General features: G+C 51.6%; 3 protein-coding genes across 3 annotated transcripts; 2 read left to right on the top strand and 1 right to left on the bottom strand.

The window, feature by feature from the left end:
• Nucleotides 1–4,330: 4,330 nt before the first annotated feature.
• swr1 (putative SNF2 family helicase/ATPase (Swr1)) lies at nucleotides 4,331–10,061 on the bottom strand. Its single transcript, XM_025682361.1, has one exon. It carries the CDS (start codon nucleotides 9,875–9,877, stop codon nucleotides 4,742–4,744), a length of 5,136 nt encoding a protein of 1,711 aa, XP_025541855.1. The 5' UTR covers nucleotides 9,878–10,061; the 3' UTR covers nucleotides 4,331–4,741.
• Nucleotides 10,062–10,352: 291 nt separating this feature from the next.
• BO79DRAFT_236637 (uncharacterized protein) lies at nucleotides 10,353–11,448 on the top strand. The gene is made up of 4 exons (XM_025684603.1): nucleotides 10,353–10,408; nucleotides 10,490–10,612; nucleotides 10,685–10,996; nucleotides 11,059–11,448. Exons 2-4 carry the CDS (start codon nucleotides 10,490–10,492, stop codon nucleotides 11,086–11,088), a joined length of 465 nt encoding a protein of 154 aa, XP_025541854.1. The 5' UTR covers nucleotides 10,353–10,408; the 3' UTR covers nucleotides 11,089–11,448.
• A 308-nt stretch (nucleotides 11,449–11,756) lies between these two features.
• Nucleotides 11,757–16,585, top strand: BO79DRAFT_208295 (C2 domain protein). Its single transcript, XM_025682360.1, has 5 exons — nucleotides 11,757–13,978; nucleotides 14,034–14,219; nucleotides 14,278–14,746; nucleotides 14,799–15,383; nucleotides 15,442–16,585. The coding sequence occupies exons 1-5, from the start codon at nucleotides 12,045–12,047 to the stop codon at nucleotides 16,333–16,335; spliced, it is 4,068 nt and encodes a 1,355-aa protein (XP_025541853.1). The 5' UTR covers nucleotides 11,757–12,044; the 3' UTR covers nucleotides 16,336–16,585.
• Nucleotides 16,586–16,617: the final 32 nt, after the last annotated feature.

Below are 16,617 nucleotides of genomic sequence, written 5' to 3'. Positions count from 1 at the left end.
ACAAGCGAGCACTGACCTTCGGCTGCTGGTTTGTCTACCGTAAAATTCCTCTGCACTCTGCAGGTGTTTAATTTCGGGTCTTCAGGACGTGCGAAAGAGATAGACCCCTCCACACAGAAAGCCAAAAAAAAAAAAAAAAAAAAAAAAAAAAAAAAAAAAAAAAGAAGAAGAAGAAGGAAAGAGGACTACTGCATCTCGTTCGGCTACCCCGTCAAGCATCGATAGGCCCGTCCAGTCGCTTTGTACAGACGGGAAAGCAGACTGCGAGCCTTCGGAACGGATGATTTTCACGCTCCCGTCACCGTGGCTGGCTAGGGTGGAGGCCAAGGAGGCGTGAGTGCACCACTCAGGCATCTGGGTCCGGAGTAATTACAAAGAAAAAAAAAAGAGAAAAAGAAAAAAGAATGAAAAGCTAGCAGGTAGAATATGCCCCTGCGTCTATCGTTGCAAGGGTGTGTACCTGCGTCTAAAGGTCATTCGCCCACCGGATGGCAGATCCGCTGTTCCCTGCAACAGGATACCTAGATACCACTACGTACTAGTAGACACAGCCAATGCAACTGAGTGTACGTAAGTACTAACAATGAAGTAAGCTAAATTGACACTTGTATGGAGTTTCTTTGCGGTGAAGTCGACAACTATACTGTACTCAGCCCCAATGGAGCGCATGGCGGGCATCTATGCGACAGATAGAGGCTATAGATAGTACAGGTAAGTCTACGATAGATTAATTGCAGTGGACTTGTGTGTGTGAATCACTGAATACGGGGGAGGCTTGGGGTGTGAAGCAGGCTGGGAACTCCGTCTGTTATGGTTAGATTGCTTGGTTCATATTTTTATCTCGAATCCCTGTCTTAATTAAAATCTTAATATGGACGCTAAAGCATAGGAAACCAATTCCACCTACCTTTCTAAATTCCCAGGGATCAAGGAAAGCAAACCCTGCAGTTACTACTCTCTATCTCCAAGTATGAGGACAGCGGTTGCTTTCCAACTCATGTCCATCCCAGAAGTCCCCCGGCTTTTCTCCAGCATGATTTGAGCAGGTCATCTACCTCTCCCCCACCAACAAATGGCGACCGTGCACACAGTAATCACGCTGTTCTGACTGGCGGACATGCACTTATGTTGAGGTCCGAAATCCAAGGTTTCCGAAACCTTCTTCGAGGGCCTTAAGGGGATTTCTTTGGGTTTTCGGTGGCTATACTACTTTTGTTGGACTCCTCCGAGCCTGTTGGTCTGTTGGCCTGTCTCAAACGGCCAGAGTCACTTTTCACTCCTGACCAGCTGCCAGCATACCCTTTTGGGGGAATGGTCGTTTCACCATCGCCAGGGCGAAGATCCCAAGGGCTATCTCAATGGTCCCCAGTGTCCTACGGTCGGATCCGCACGTGGACTGATCCTGAGCCTAAAGGTTGTTATCAAACAATCGACGATGATCTCATGCAAGGTGTTGTCATTGTTGTTACATCCATATTGCACTCTTTAAGTCTTAACCACCTCAACTATCCCTAATCCCGATAGATAACAGGTGTTCCTCGGAATGACGACCCTCCCTCAACTGGAGAAAGCCCGGGGTGAGCAAATCAGCAAGCTGCGTTCATCGGAAGCTGATTGAATATCGGAAGCTGATAGGCGCCGAAGAAACTCCGGGTAATCCAATCCTTCTCTCAGCCCATCCCGGCCAGAACCCCCCGATGGGGAATCCAGACGTTTGAAGCTGGCGAAGATCATGATGTAGGTGGATGGTACGTGGAAATGAACTGGCAACACGATCGTCCGCTAGGGAGTCACATGGCCTCTTCTCGCCTTGCGGTCGCAGCGTAGATGCACTCTGCGTCCTGTGCTGTCACTCCTACTCCGGCTCATCTCAACTTCGACTCGGTCTGGGCTTCCGATGGGTGCTACTGGACTTTCATTTCCTCGTCCCCAGTCGAAGACCCGCCTTGCAGATCATAGCATTAATAACAGGGAATAGTCCGTTCACTTCCCTAGTTAGTCCTGGTCCATCGTGCTATCTAGTGTCTGATTCAGTTTAGGAGTGAGCCGGACTATCTCCTCCAAAGCTACTGCTAACGATCCTAATACTAAAGTAGTTCGATTGGTTAAGCTCGACTCTAGGAATTTCAAATCACCGTCAGCGAGCAATCACCACTCGCCATTTCCCTTCAGCCCCAACGGTTCTCCCCACACACACACAGACTAATGCAGCTCGAAGTTCATTTTCCGCGGAGCTAGTATCCCTCCGGATAACCATGGAGCAATCTTTTCCTGAACCGTTCTCTTGAGGCCGCCAGGTCCAGCAACTGTACCGAGATGAGGGGGAGATTCGCAGAGGCAGCAGCTTAAACTCAGCAACTCTCCGAATCAGTATACATCTCCGTCGTGGGGAGAATTTAGACTTTCGTCCGAAAATCGCCAAACGGGCGTTTTCCCGTTTTCGGAAGTACGCTGGGGCTTCATAGCTCAACTGACATTATCGTGGTTTGTTCATGCCCACGAGGAAACTCAAAGTCGTGGGCAGCCTTACATCGGCCACATAAGGGCTTCTGAAGTCCGGTCTGGTAGCGGATCAGCCAGCCATTCATTCCCTTCGACGGCTTCCCCCATCTCCAGGTTGCTGATCAGTGGGGATTTCCATCAGGAGCTGGTCAGGTGAAGGGGTGAACGAATCGTTGGCCGTATGTCTCTGCGTGCCTTGTCCTCCCAGGGTTCACTCCGAGCTCGTGGCGGATGTTGGAGACAGCCGTTGTACCGGGCGTGCATCTGGTACGACTCCAATTTGCTTTCAATCCTCGGTTCGGGAGAATCTTGGGTCGATCAAGGCCTTCTCGTTGGTCAACCGATCAAAAAACCACGCTGCGTCATCGGAGGCTTGCTGCCGATTGAGTTCACGTGGATGCGCGTGTATTTCTTCACAGATTATTCAGTCGCTCGGCAGTGCGGTAGCCCCTAAGTCCCGGAATCAACGGCGTTCCATGGTACGCACATCGCTCTATCTGAACTTTCTAAGATGGGGAAGTATCCGAAGGTCTGGGGGTATAGGCATTTCAGTTCGGAACTCAGGGCAAGTACGCACGAGGCGACTTGGCCGAGACAAGCATTATCTCCGCTGATTCTCTCCTCTGCACACCAGTTCGCAGTCCTGACCACAGAGGGTTAGTCTATTGACCAGCACGAATCATATGGAGCCAGTTTCCATCTTATAGTCTGCATGCTAAGATAGTAATGCATGCGGGGCCACCTTTTCTCTTGCCTAATCAGACATAGCAGCCGTTCACATTGGCCCAGAGTTGCATAGGTTTCAGAAATAGACTTCAGGTACTGGGTACATACATGTGGATCTAAACTCTAACTACCTTAGGCTGACCTCTCGCCTTCCTTCTACTCCTCCTCACTGTTTGTATTATTCCACAAGCCCTCAAAGGAATTTGGATCAAGGTGGTGCCGACGACTTTCCTCTCAGGGTTTGTTCCACCCTCCTATCGGCAAATTAATATACATGTCTGAAACCATCACTCCACCCTCACTCATACCAACACTGCTGCCATCCGCGGAGTTCCAAACATGCACATCCTCACTCGTGGGACTTATTGTTGTTGGTCCAGCCATATGCAAGACGGTAGTGATGTGACACAGCCAGCGGAGACGAGTGTCAAGAGTCTGGCCTCCCCCCAAACCACATGGTGAGAGACACCTGCTAGCATCGCCTTCCTGTATGAGACTAGCCCTGCCCTAGCAAAACCCATGTGGCAGGCAGAGAGAGAGAGAGAGAGGGAAAAATATGCAGGGGTCGTCACAGATGTCCGTGTTTCATCATAAACCCTCTCAGCTACCCACTCGACGCCCGTCATTCTCTTCATTCGGAAATGTCAACAAGTTGGGCAATAGACCCTGACATTGGAAACACTCGTGGCTGTAGCCCAGAAGACTGGACCAGTCGAAAGTGGCTCCTTATGCAGATTAACGTGTTTGGGACAAGCTCCAACATGGTCATGACTGTGACGCACGGGATCTCTGACCTGGAACGAGGACGAATGAACATGAGTCAATTTTTTTTCCTTCTCTCTACTCAACTAATCAGCGGGGGCTACAAGGTCACCCTAGGGCCTTCCTTATACTATTCTTATCCCATCTATTCATGTCATAATCTCGTGGCAGCATATGGGTGCGATATCGGAGCCGAGAGTACCATTGCCATCGTAAAGTGGTTTACCAATCATAATCAAGTACATATGGAGTGTCGGGAGTGTCTTTTAATAGGTAGGAGAAGGGATTGGGGTAAGGAGAGAAGAATAGTATTAGCATGTACAAAGTATTCATTTTGGGTCTTTCTGGAAAATAGGATAGGTAGAACGGTGATTTTATCGTCACCAGACATACTTCCTCAAAGCAAAACGCCCGCTAATCATCAGTCGAATGATTCTTTCCATCACCTTGTACTATCGAGGTGTAAGAGGGAAAAAGAAAATAGAAGGGAGAAAAAGAAAAGTAAATAAGGTAGTAATCCCAATGCGTGCACTGGACAGATAGAAGAAAATTAAACCCAGGGGCAAGGAAATATATAAAGAAGAGAGATTTCAAGCAGAGGAAAATATCATCATGCGAATACAATTACATAGAGACGTCGAACAGTCCTGATCGATCGTCCATTCGTTAGCCTCTCAATACATTCATTCCACCGATTCAATCCATTCCAATCGCGTGCCGCATGAATTCTGTCTTGTTCCATTTATTCATATCAACGACGCCTTTTACGGAGCCGATGCTCCTTGCCTTTCTTGGACTTCTTCTTGCTCTTATCTGCCGGTAAGACAAGTGGTTCGTCCTTCATATTCCACTCCATAAACCGTAATAGGTAATTATCGATATGGCCAGGTTGGATCTCGACGTCAACAGGTTCGTCAACCGCATGCACCTGCGGGGAGGTGAGCAATTGCGGACCGGGAGTAGTGCCCGCTGTTGTTGATTCATCGGGCCCCGTCGTGGGCCCTGTCGCCAGTGGTGTGCCGGCCTGGGTTTGGCCAGGTGTGCGGTCGTCGAAGTCGCCGTCGTCCGCGTGCTCCAATTCCTTTTGGGCATTCTTGGCAGCATCAATGTCTTCTTTGTCTTCGGCTTGTTCGAAGACACGTGCACTGGCTGCGACACGATTCTCGAGGACCCGATCCATGGCTGCGCTGGCTTCGTCGTGGCCTTCGAGGACATCTTCCGTGTCGATCATATCGCGGACGTCTAGTTTAGTGAAGTAGTCCGTTGTAAACTCTCCCTCTTGGATAACGACGTCGTCAAGCATGCGCTTCTGGTTAGCTTTGCGGAGGATGTTCGATTCGATGGTATATTCAGAAACGAATCGGTAGATGTGCACGTCGCGTGTTTGCCCGATACGGTGGCAACGATCTTGGCACTGCTTGTCCATCGCGGGGTTCCAGTCCAGATCGTAGAATATGACGGTGTCAGCACCTGTGAGGTTGATACCTAGACCACCAGAACGACTGGACAGGATGAATGCAAGGATACGGTTGTCATTGTTGAACCGATCGGTAAGGATCTGACGCTGCTCAACCTTGGTAGTACCGTCTAGTCGGAGGTACCGGTGTCCGTGAATGTTAAGGAATTGTTCTAAAATATCGAGCATCTTGGTCATCTGGGTGAAGATCAAAGCCCGATGGCCACCCGCTTTGAGGTCCCGAAGCAATTTATCGAGTCTTTGCAACTTGCCGCAGTCGTACTGCAAAAGTCTCTTGTCGGGGAATGCGATCGAAAGACGCATCTGTGCTTCGTGAAAAGGGTCGTATGGCGGGAACCGTTCCTTCTTCGTGAGATACCTCGTCTCTATGGGAGTCAGTGCGGCCTCGGTGATACCAGTCGCCACAGCAGCAGGGGTGACGCAAGCAAATCTCTGAACATATCCGTCCATTGCTTGGGACCGTTCTTCAATGGACAAGATCATCGATGCCAGGACGGACGACTGGCTCGACAACCAGTCAGCTAAGGAGCGTTTTCGCAGCGGCCCGTTGGCGGTAGGCTGCTGCTTACTGTCGGCCGTGAGGAATTCGATAAGACTTGATCCGTACACCGGGCGACGACCATGGCGCTTAGACTCAAAGTAGAGACATCTCTCCAGCTCTGCCATCCTCCTTTTCCTGGACTCATTCTCCAGAGCGTCTAGCGTAGACTGCACCGTGCTACCATCGAAGCTCATCTGCCAGTTGGTACGGTGATACTGGCGTTCCCTGAGCGTGTTGAAGGGACCATAAGCCATAAGACGGATACTGTCATCGGCCAACCGTCGAGAAATATCTTCTCGGGATATGGGCACTAGGTTGAGGAAATCAAGGTCGAGCTTAGTGAGTGGATGCTCATACAATAATCGCCGACGGACGAGAAGATCTTTGATCTCGTATTCCGTGACCACAGAGCGAGACATGGCGAAAGACGTAGATATGGGCCGAGTTTCGAAGAGATCGGGATGATTGCAGACCTTCCGTAGTTGCATCAAACAGTTGATGATGGATAGGTAATTCCCCGACGCAAGCGTTTCCTTGGTCTGTGCGCGAGACATAAAGCCATCATAGAGGAATCGTTGCCGCTTTGAGAGTCTGCAATAAACGACATGCTCGTACTTCGCCGGCATCTGCTTCTCCACATCTGCTTTGAGACGACGCAGAATATAAGGTCGGAGTACAGTGTGAAGCTTAGTGACCACTCGCTTCGCTTCATCATCCATTGTCTCTCTGCCATGCTCCAAGATCTGTTCCACGGGGCGTCGGAACCATTCCGAGAAGTTCCTGAGATCAGCGAAACCTTCAATTCCTTCTTCATCACCATCGGAGGGCATCAAGAAGAATAGCAACGACCATAGTTCAGTCAAATTGTTTTGAAGCGGTGTGCCGGTTAGCAAGAGTCGGGCTCGTGTTCTGAAAGTGAGCAGTGCCTGCCACCTTTGCGAGCGGAAGTTCTTGATGTTGTGTGCTTCGTCAAGAATCATATAGTGCCAGCTTCTTCTTTTCAGCACTTGCTGATCCTGGAGGACTAGTTGGTAAGAGGTGATCAACACATTCCAGCTAGTATCATCCATCCAGCCCTTTCGCTTCTGTCGACGCTCCTCCTGGTTTCCGTAATAGGTCATGATTTTGAATCCGGGGCACCACTTCTTAAACTCCATCTCCCAGTTGAGAATCACACTAGTAGGCACGACGACCAAGTGCGGCCCCCAAACCTCGTGCTCCACGGCTAAGTGCGCCAACAGCGCTATCGTTTGGATTGTTTTACCAAGACCCATTTCATCTGCCAGGATGCCATTGATGTGGTTTGTATACAGGCCAGCAAGCCAATCCAGGCCGAAATGTTGGTACTCCCGCAAAGTGCCTCGGAGAAGATGCGGCACCGGCGTCTTCAACCCAGGAGCAGGGGATTCGCTGGGCGGTGCGTGTTTCTCCGGTGTTTCGTACGAGGAGATGGATTCGGGCTCCGATGGTTTGGTGACAAGCGTGCCTGGTGATGCTTCACTTGAGGGCTCGCCGCTTTGGTAGGCTTCGTGGTGGGCGTGTTCATGCTCTTCAGGCGGGTTAGTCTCAACCACCGCATCAGATGCGTCGGGCAGAACTGTGTCCTCGTTGTAACTGACATCTGTCATTTCAACATCAGGTGTCTTGTCCGCGGCGGGGGTAGGTGCGGGAGTAAGTTCTGACGCAGAATCAACAGCAGACTTGGGCTCAGCATCGGCAGTTAGATGAACAGCTGAGTCGCGGGCAGAAGGGGACGCCGGAGATGGATCAGGCTCGGGCGCGGAAACGGCTTCCTCTTCATCTTGGAGCATCGACATTTCCAACGCCGGTCCGTTAGGCACAAGGGAGACTTCATCAGGATCTTCCGGTTCCTCTTCCTCCTCCTCCCCATCCTCTCCAGCCGATGCTAGTTTGGTATCCAAGTCGTTAATAATGGCATCATCCCCGCCATCAGCATCGCTCTGTGAACCGCCATAATTCGTTGCTATGTCTTTGGAAGAGAAGAAGCCTAATAGCCCGGGACCATCACTCTCTGCGTCGGAGTCGACTTCATCAGATTCATCCTCATCGGTGTCGCCCATATCATCATCCATATCAGTGGACTCATCTTCACTGTCGTCCAGAAGCACGGGATCCACATCTTCAAGCTCGGGTTGCCCCTCTGCCGATGGGTCGAGGGACGCAGTAGCACGGTCCACAGAACGATCAATGTCTGAGGTGTCACTCTCGTCGGAAAATGCTGTAGCATCAGAGACCGACTCGTGGTCAGAAACATTGTTGGTGTTGGGTAAATTAGCGTATTTCAACCGCAGTTCCTCTGCCGTCAAGCCTTCATCATCATCTACATTATTCTCATCTTCACTTTCTGAATCGGTCGACGACATATTGTCTTCATCTTCCGAACCGTCCGATAACTCATCCGAGTCCTCCTGCTCGGCATCACTGGTATCGGGTGCGTCACTCCCACCTTCACCGAGAATCTCCATGCGTCTTTTCTCGAAAAGCATTGTGGATTGCTTGATAGCACGGTCCAGAGCTTGCTGATCTTCAGCCTTCCGCTCCTCCTCCCAGCGTGCCAGGCGCATCTGGTCCACCTCCGCTCGCGCAAGGTCGAACATTTTCTGAAGATCCTTGGCCAGCTGTTTGCGCTTCCCACGCATCTCTTCCTGCTGTTCCCGGAGAATGTCCTCCGGATCCTTATTGCGCTTCCTCCACGCGTCCGCGCACCACTGAGCGAATAGCTTGGCAGTATTTCGATGACGCCTGTGTTCCTGGTCGAGAAGCTTCTTAAAGTACAGAGCGTGCGCGACCAAATGGTCTTGGTGGGAGTACTGCTGGGGCGGTTCCTCTTGTTGCTCGGGCAGGTATGCAGAACAAACATCTGGACTCAACAGTCCGCCCGGTTCAGCTGCCACAGCTATTCGGCGCCTCTTTAGAGCCTCCTCGAGTGCGTCAGCTGGTGTGAGCACAGATGGATCCCTTATTCGCCCGTCGTCACTCTCCAACCATTCCTTGAACGAGCCATACTTCCGCGGAGCTAGAACGTGACCTGGATGCTGGATACCGATGGGTGGTCTTTTAACTTTGATCCGTAGCCGTGGAGCCCGCTGGCCATATTCATCATCGTCATCTGCATTGTCATAGTCGGCATCACCGGTTTCCGCCATGGTCGTCGAAACGTTGTTCATAGAGGAGCGATGCGAGCGAGTGGAGCTAGCGGTGCCGATATTCGACGCTCGACGCGCCGTGCCGGAGCTGTAAGATCGTGTCCGCGTGTGAGGTTGCTTGGGAGCTGGTGACTGAGAGATCTGGTGGCGCCTGCTGGCCGACCCTCTTGTGGTCGCGTTCCTTGGGGAACCATTGACTGCGGCGCTGCCACCAGCCAACCTCCCATTTGGCTCCGGCTGAGGCGGGGACATCGACAACGGAGACGACGCGACCCCCTTCGTAGCACCGGAGACATTCCGACCTATGACCTTATTCTGAGCGCCGCGCGTGCTCCTCTTCTCGGATGGGCTTTGCAACTGGAGCGGGATCGCGTTAACGCGAGAGGACTTACGCCTCCCATCTTGGATGAATGATGTCGGACCATCGACGCCGGCCTTTTTCCACGGGGGAGATGCTGGACGGGAGGTTGAGCGACGAGCGGAGGAAGGACCGGCGAGCTTTCGCTTTTTGGAAGGAGGTTCTTCGAGCTGGTCAACTGCGGTCGTGTTACCGTCTTCTTCTTTTAGGTCGGCAGATATCGAATCCCGGCTCAGCGACTCGGTCGGAGGCTCAGACGCAGGCAGGTCGGTCGGAGGGCCCTCGAGGTTGGGGGTCACGCGTTCATCTTGATGGGAGATTCCGTTCGGGCTGCCGTTTTGCATGTCTTGTAACCACGGAGACAGGGGCCCTGTGCACAGCTGACCCCAGTTTTCCCAACGAGGACGCGGTCAAATGAGGCGAAAATGGCATCAACGGGTAGCGGTAAGTGAGTCAGTATGCCACCAGAAATTTGGCATAGTTATCGGCACGAGGGCGTGACGGGTGGACGAAAAACCACGGGGATGGCAAGATTGCGTGGAGAGGTGGTTTTTTCATTCATACAGTGACGCTGCAAGTACGGGGGGGGAAGCCGTGTATGTAAGCAGTTGCTGCCATGAACTTCAGGATCCAATACCGAGCTGGACGGGAATTTCATTGGGTATTATTGATAATGTTTGGTACTGAAAGTTTACCGTACCGTCCATTGCTACCTTGTCGCCTCAGGCAGAACAAGCCTCTCCAGCCAATCACAATCTCCCAAATCCCGTCATCGAGTCGTTTGCACTTCATCCCATGGCCGTCTGAGCCTTCCGGTCACATCCCTTGACTTCACCTCCCCTCAATTCCCCCCCAATTCTCTACAGCAGGAAACAGTCAGTATTCCCAAGCCCTCCCTATTCCTCCCCTCTTTGGTTCTTCGCTGCATTGACCCTATTGCTAACCGCGATTGCCAGATGCTGTCCCAACGAATCTTGGCCCGCCGCCTGCCTCAGGTGGCCGCCCGCTACACCGTGCCTCGCGCCTCATTCTCACAGGTCCGGAGTCTCAAAGCTGCGGAGGTGGACGACCCTTTGCAGGTAGGATGTGCACTAGGAACTCCAATTGCTTACTGCCTTGGTTGATTGACACCGCTCGGTTTCGGCCTACAGAACAACAACTACCAGAACCCTCCCCGTGTTAAGCGCGCCTTCAGAGACCCCTACGGCGATTGGTGGGACAAGCAGGAGAGACGGAACTTTGGCGAGCCCGTTCACGAGGAGAACGAAATTCTCGGTGTCTTCAGTCCCGAACAATATACCCACGTCACGGCTCGCAAAGGTCTCCTCCAGGTCGGAGCCTTCGTCGTAACCTTCCTCGGACTCTGCGGTATCGTCAGCATGTTCTACCCCGACAAGCCCAGTGTTCCCAAGACCTATCCCGATGGCTTGGAGAAGGAGCTCGGTGGTCCGGGTGCTGCTCCGGTGCGTCAATGATATATCCTATGGACCTTTAGCTCGGCTCTGTGCTAACGAATGAGATATAGGCCCGCAAGTCCGACGAGGCTAGCTGGTGATTGCGCTTTTCTCTGCACGGTGTGTAAATAAATACAATACGAGTTCTTTTCCTATCGGCGTCCATGGATATGGGTTATTCGAATTGGTGCTTGTGGGAAGGGCTATCCCCGGCGATCAGATTCGCGGAATTATTCTCCGGGTTACGATCCTATTGGCAATCTTTTGCGCCGCATTTCCACCTATGAAAGAAGTAGAATGTCGAGTCCGAGTGCAATATACCTGCAAGAACCGCTACGACATGGGTGCAAGGGTTCAGATGGGCAATTGGGAGCGAGAACAAGTGAGAATACAGTGAGCGAAAAGAAGGGCATGAGACTGAATTTACATTAAGTGATGGCACTGCTACACCATGCTGCAGCACGATCTCTCTGTAGCGGATGTCCGATTATCCAGTTGGCCGGTGGGATGTAGATTAAGCGGTCAGGATCGCGAAAGTAGTCATAGCATGCCTACGGGTATGGAATGCAAGAGGTAGAAATGTCTGAATAACTCCCTGGGTGCATGTCTCAGATGGGTCAAATATTTCCATTCTCTGGAACAGGGGTTCGGCGGTTGGTGATGGTGCGACTCAAAACCCACGCCTACTACGTCAGTCGACTCGGGAGCTTTTTTCTGTTTCAGATGCCGCAGAGCCAGGCCAACCACCACCAACAACATCCACACCCACCCCTTTCTAACCTGGTCTCTCTAGCCGCCAACATTCTCCAGACCTTTCCACAACGCAGTCTGGACTCGCTTCCTCGGTTCTAGGAATTGAGATCACTTGACAAGGCTCTCCTGCGTGGTATTTCCCTTTATTCTCCCCCAGCTGATGCTGGTGGTTTGATCGCGAGCGACTCCCTTCTTATCCATCCATGGTCCCGCCCGCCGCACCTAACTCCCCTCGCAATATCACCCCCGAAACTCAAAACACAGCAAGACTTGGATAGAACTCTGAGTTGCTAACTCCCCGCTCATGTCGACGGCATCTACTCATTCCCGAGGCGTTAACCGACGGATTAACAGCATTCAGAATGAATCCCGCCATTCGCGCAGTCTCTCAGGGTCTCGTAGGCGCCCCGTCAACTCCTCGACTGCCTACAACTATGCTCTCCGGGTAGCCTACCTCGCCCATCTCCTGCAGCCTCGCTCGCGTCGTGTACAAAATGTACCGGTCCCTCAGAAACCCAAGAGGGCCTCCACCTCGTTTCATGATCTGATGAGCGATTTCTCCCTGGTGCGGGACTCAAAAAGCACTCGCATCCCCCATGGGTTCATCGCGGAGCTGGAGAAGAGGCTGACAGGTGTCCTGATTGGGAAAGAGAAGCGGAAGGAATATCAAGATACGCTGGTCGTGAGGACATTCGCTGCATTTCTCAATACTTTGAAGGACCAATCGTTCAAAAAGCGCATGGAGAAGGACCGGCGGGCGGAAGACCTCGTCCTCATCTTCTACTCCAATGCCACCAAGGAACTGAGCAAAGGAAAGGATCCCGAAGATGACCACTGGAAGCTTATGGTAGACAGACACGTGGCGCTTTTCGTTCGCTTGTTTGCGCTTATCCTGAAGGATCACGACTGGGCTAAGGAGCGACCTGAACTGGCAAATCGGTTGTCGGTCTTGGAAAACAAACTACTCTCCCAGGATCAAGATCTCGTGCAGACCAACGGCTCTACTACTGTGGAAGTTGTTGCTCCCATAAGTCACGATGTCAAGGACATGCCACTTGTGCAGCATGTGTCAAGGATTTTTGACGTTGACTTGAGCCAGGTTCAGGCAGACATAGATAAGAATAAAGGGATCTGGACCGGGAAGGCGGCCCTTCAAGACCTGAAAGCCTACCAGGCTCACCTAAACCTCAAGACTCGGAAAACATTGTCTCAGGAAGACTTCGAGAATGAGGATGCGTATGAACTCTGGAAGAAGAATGAAGGTCCTGATCTGTCTCAGATGATGCTTGCCATTGTGCAGTCGAACCCGGAACTCGCCAAAAGCACCCCGGGGGGTGCGCTTCCACAATTTAACCCAAATGGTAGTGACCAGGATCCGGCGGGGGAACTGTCAAGGACGAACTCCGATAGGCCATCGTCGTATGTCATAGATCAGTCGCTGGATCTCAGCTCTTTATCTTTAGGTGATGACGGCGAGCCTTCGGATGAGTCCGATACGTATACATACATACCTCAGGATCCCCGATCTATGTACAAGTTTATATTAGCTCAGACCCTGAGCCATGACCTGAAAGACCGCGATATTGAGGCAACACAGGCAACATCCGAGGTCCCTTCAATGAAGCTATTTTCCAAACAGTCGTCGGAATTCCTTAACGAGGTCTGTCTTCGGTGGCGGATTCCGAATTTCTCCAGGATAGTTTTGTTTCTGGATGTTGTCCGGTCCAAATTTGTGGATAACGAAATTGATCTCAATACACTCGATTCGGCTTTCACTTTCGTGAAAGAATCCCCTTCTGCGGAGGGCAGGAGGCGCAGTAGCTTTATCGCTTCTGTTCTTTATGAGAGGCACAGGTGGACAATTCATGACCTTCTTCTGATGCAGCAGATACTCTCCTCTCTTCACGAAGCTCTTCTGCGTGAATTGTATGATGTGATGATGGACTGCTATGAAGGAAAACCTCGACCCATCGGTCCGGTGATGTACGTACTGGAGAACCATATCGAAATGGATCCCAACTACACCGAAGATTTGGAGGACATCGAGCGTTTCCGCTCATACGTGCAGGATGGGCTCGCACAGAAAGCAACCGAGAAGTATCAAGAGCTTCTGGGGCAGCTGATCCCAGTCCAGCCGGAATCCTGGGAGCTCGACCATGTTATCCAGCTCTGCGATGCCATCACCAAACTTGCGCAGAAGATCAAAAAGCGTTACCGGAAGAATCCAGAGATTATGGGGTAAGCACACCTCCAAACCAGGCACATTAAATTCTGCTTGCTCACTGAATTATAGGGTCAACCCGTATCTGATATTGCTTTCCAACGTCCTCCCAATATTCTCCGAGGATGCCCACGAGATGGTGGTCAGAATTATTGAGATGGAGAAAGTGAGAGGTGAGGAAACCAACATTGAAGATGGATTCGATTTGTATAAGCAATTAGCGGACGTGCGTCGTCTTTTCACGGAGGCCCTTCCTGAGTAAGTTCACTCTACCAATGACCATTCTGCGGCGCATCGATGCTAACTGCGCGTGCAGTGTTCCCTTTCCGTTCCACATTGAAGGCCTAATGGAGGAGTTCGTCTGGCGGTGGATTCGCTTGACCGATAAGAAGGTTGCAGACTGGGTTGAACAGGCAGTCAGACAAGACGCTTTTGCCGTTCGAGACGACGGAACGATGGAAGTGGTTCCGGAGGAGAATCGACACAGTGTGTCTGTGATTGACATTTTCCGCTCCTTTAACCAGGTCGTAGAGCAGATGATCTCCCTTGAATGGGACGATGATTTCCAGTACGCCAAGTTTATGACGGCCCTGTCCAGGTCTATTGGGAGCGGAGTGGCAAGATATTGCGAATCCTTGGAGCAGATGTTCGCTAAAGAGATGGATCGGCTTTCTCCCGATCAGGAGGCGGCTATGAATCAAACCGCTCAAGAGAGGATAATGCAGTTGGCCAAGGAAGCATGGACGAGCAAAGAAAAGATCGAACCCTTTCAGTTCTTTCCCGAGGTACGTTCGTTCATTGAGGCATGATGTCTACCTGGCTAATGAGGAGTTCCAGTCTCTGGTCAAGCTGAATAACGTCGAATATGCCCTGTCGCAGCTCGACAAGCTGGAAAACGAGGTCAATGTGGATGGCTGTGCAGAGGTTATCGCAAGACATGCTCAGCCTCAACTTCAGAAGATTCGCAAGTCTACGACATATGTTTTCACCGTCAAGGTGGTCGAAGCAGAAGATTTGAAGGCGTGCGACATGAACGGAGGAAGTGATCCCTACGTCGTGCTGGCCGACGAGTATCAGAAACGTATAGCCAAAACCCGCATCATCTATAACAATCTCAATCCACGATGGGACGATGCTGTTGATATCACTACGCAAGGCCCAGTCAACATTATCGCCACCATTTGGGATTGGGATGCAGTCGGAGACCATGACTATGTGGGTCGGACTTCTATCAAGCTCGATCCGGTCCACTTCAGCGACTTCCTGCCAAGGGAGTATTGGCTTGACTTGGATACGCAAGGCCGACTGCTACTTCGCGTGAGCATGGAGGGAGAACGCGACGATATCCAGTTCTATTTTGGCAAAGCGTTCCGGACGTTGAAGCGGACGGAGAGGGACATGACTCGCAAGATCACAGAAAAGGTAAGATAGCAGAGCCGCCGGAGTACCTCTCAAGCTGTTGCTAACATTGACTTTGCAGCTTTCCGCATACATTAGTCACTGTCTATCGCGTCGGACGCTGAAATCATTGCTGTCGCGCGGACTCAGTATTTCAAGCGTATCCAACTTCTTGAACCGCAATCGAGCGCAATCCACCACCGCCACCCCGTCGAACGCAGACGTGGAGAATGCTCTGACTCCCCTCTTTGACTACTTCAATGACAACTTTGCCATTATGAACAAGACCCTCACCTCGGAAGCCATGAAGATGGTCATGGCACGTCTATGGAAGGAAGTGCTGGCTACGATCGAAAGCTTGCTTGTTCCTCCATTGTCCGACAAGCCCTCTCACCAGAAGCCCCTCACGATGCAAGAGGTGGATGTAGTCTCACGCTGGCTCGTCCTCCTGCTGAACTTCTTCCACGCCATTGATGAAGAAACGGGTGAAGCCAACGGCGTTTCCATCGATATCTTGAAATCACCCAAATACCACGAGATCCAGACCTTGAACTTCTTCTATTTTGAGCCTACTGAACAACTGATCCGCACCTCTGAGCGGATGGCCTCTGCGACGATCTCTCGTCAGCAGGCCAACAAGAACCGGACCTCGGCGCCACCACATCTGGGTGCCGCAGGGTCTAGCAGCATGTTGGGTGTCCCCAGCGCACGTCGTGCCAAGAGTATCATGCTCTCGCGCAACCTCGGCACAATGAAGAAGATGAAAGAGGAGAAATGGCGCGAGGCGCAAGCCGAGCCGAATGACGATATGATCCTGCGAATCTTGCGGATGCGCCCCGAAGCTGCGGGCTATCTGCGTGATCGCAGCCGGCAAAAGGAGCGACTAGCGGCAGCCGCAGCTGCAGATGCCATTGTGAAGCAGAGTCTAATGGCAGGGGCTGGGGGAAGGATGACGGGAACGCTGGGGCGGCGATGAAGGTAGTACGAGACCAACATTCGCGGCGTTCTTCTACGTACTTGTTGACTTTTTTTTCACCTTGCGATTCAGCATGACGCGGCATTGTTTGGCCTTGTTTTCTCTTACTTCTCTTTTTCTTTACTCTTTGATATGGACGTGATGATTCCCAAATCTAGTTTGTTTGCACTTTAGGGAGCGTTGAGCCTACGGGTTGATCGTTGATTGGGAAGTTGCGTGGTCTTACAATAGCATAATCGTTTAATTCAGCAGCCATGACCGATTCATGACATCGTAGGCCAG

The sequence above is a fragment of the Aspergillus costaricaensis genome (assembly GCF_003184835.1).
Source record: "Aspergillus costaricaensis CBS 115574 unplaced genomic scaffold BO79scaffold_9, whole genome shotgun sequence".
NCBI lineage: Eukaryota > Fungi > Ascomycota > Eurotiomycetes > Eurotiales > Aspergillaceae > Aspergillus > Aspergillus costaricensis.
The sequence above is the reverse complement of the archived record's forward strand: the minus strand, read 5'-3'. Positions and strand labels throughout refer to the sequence as shown.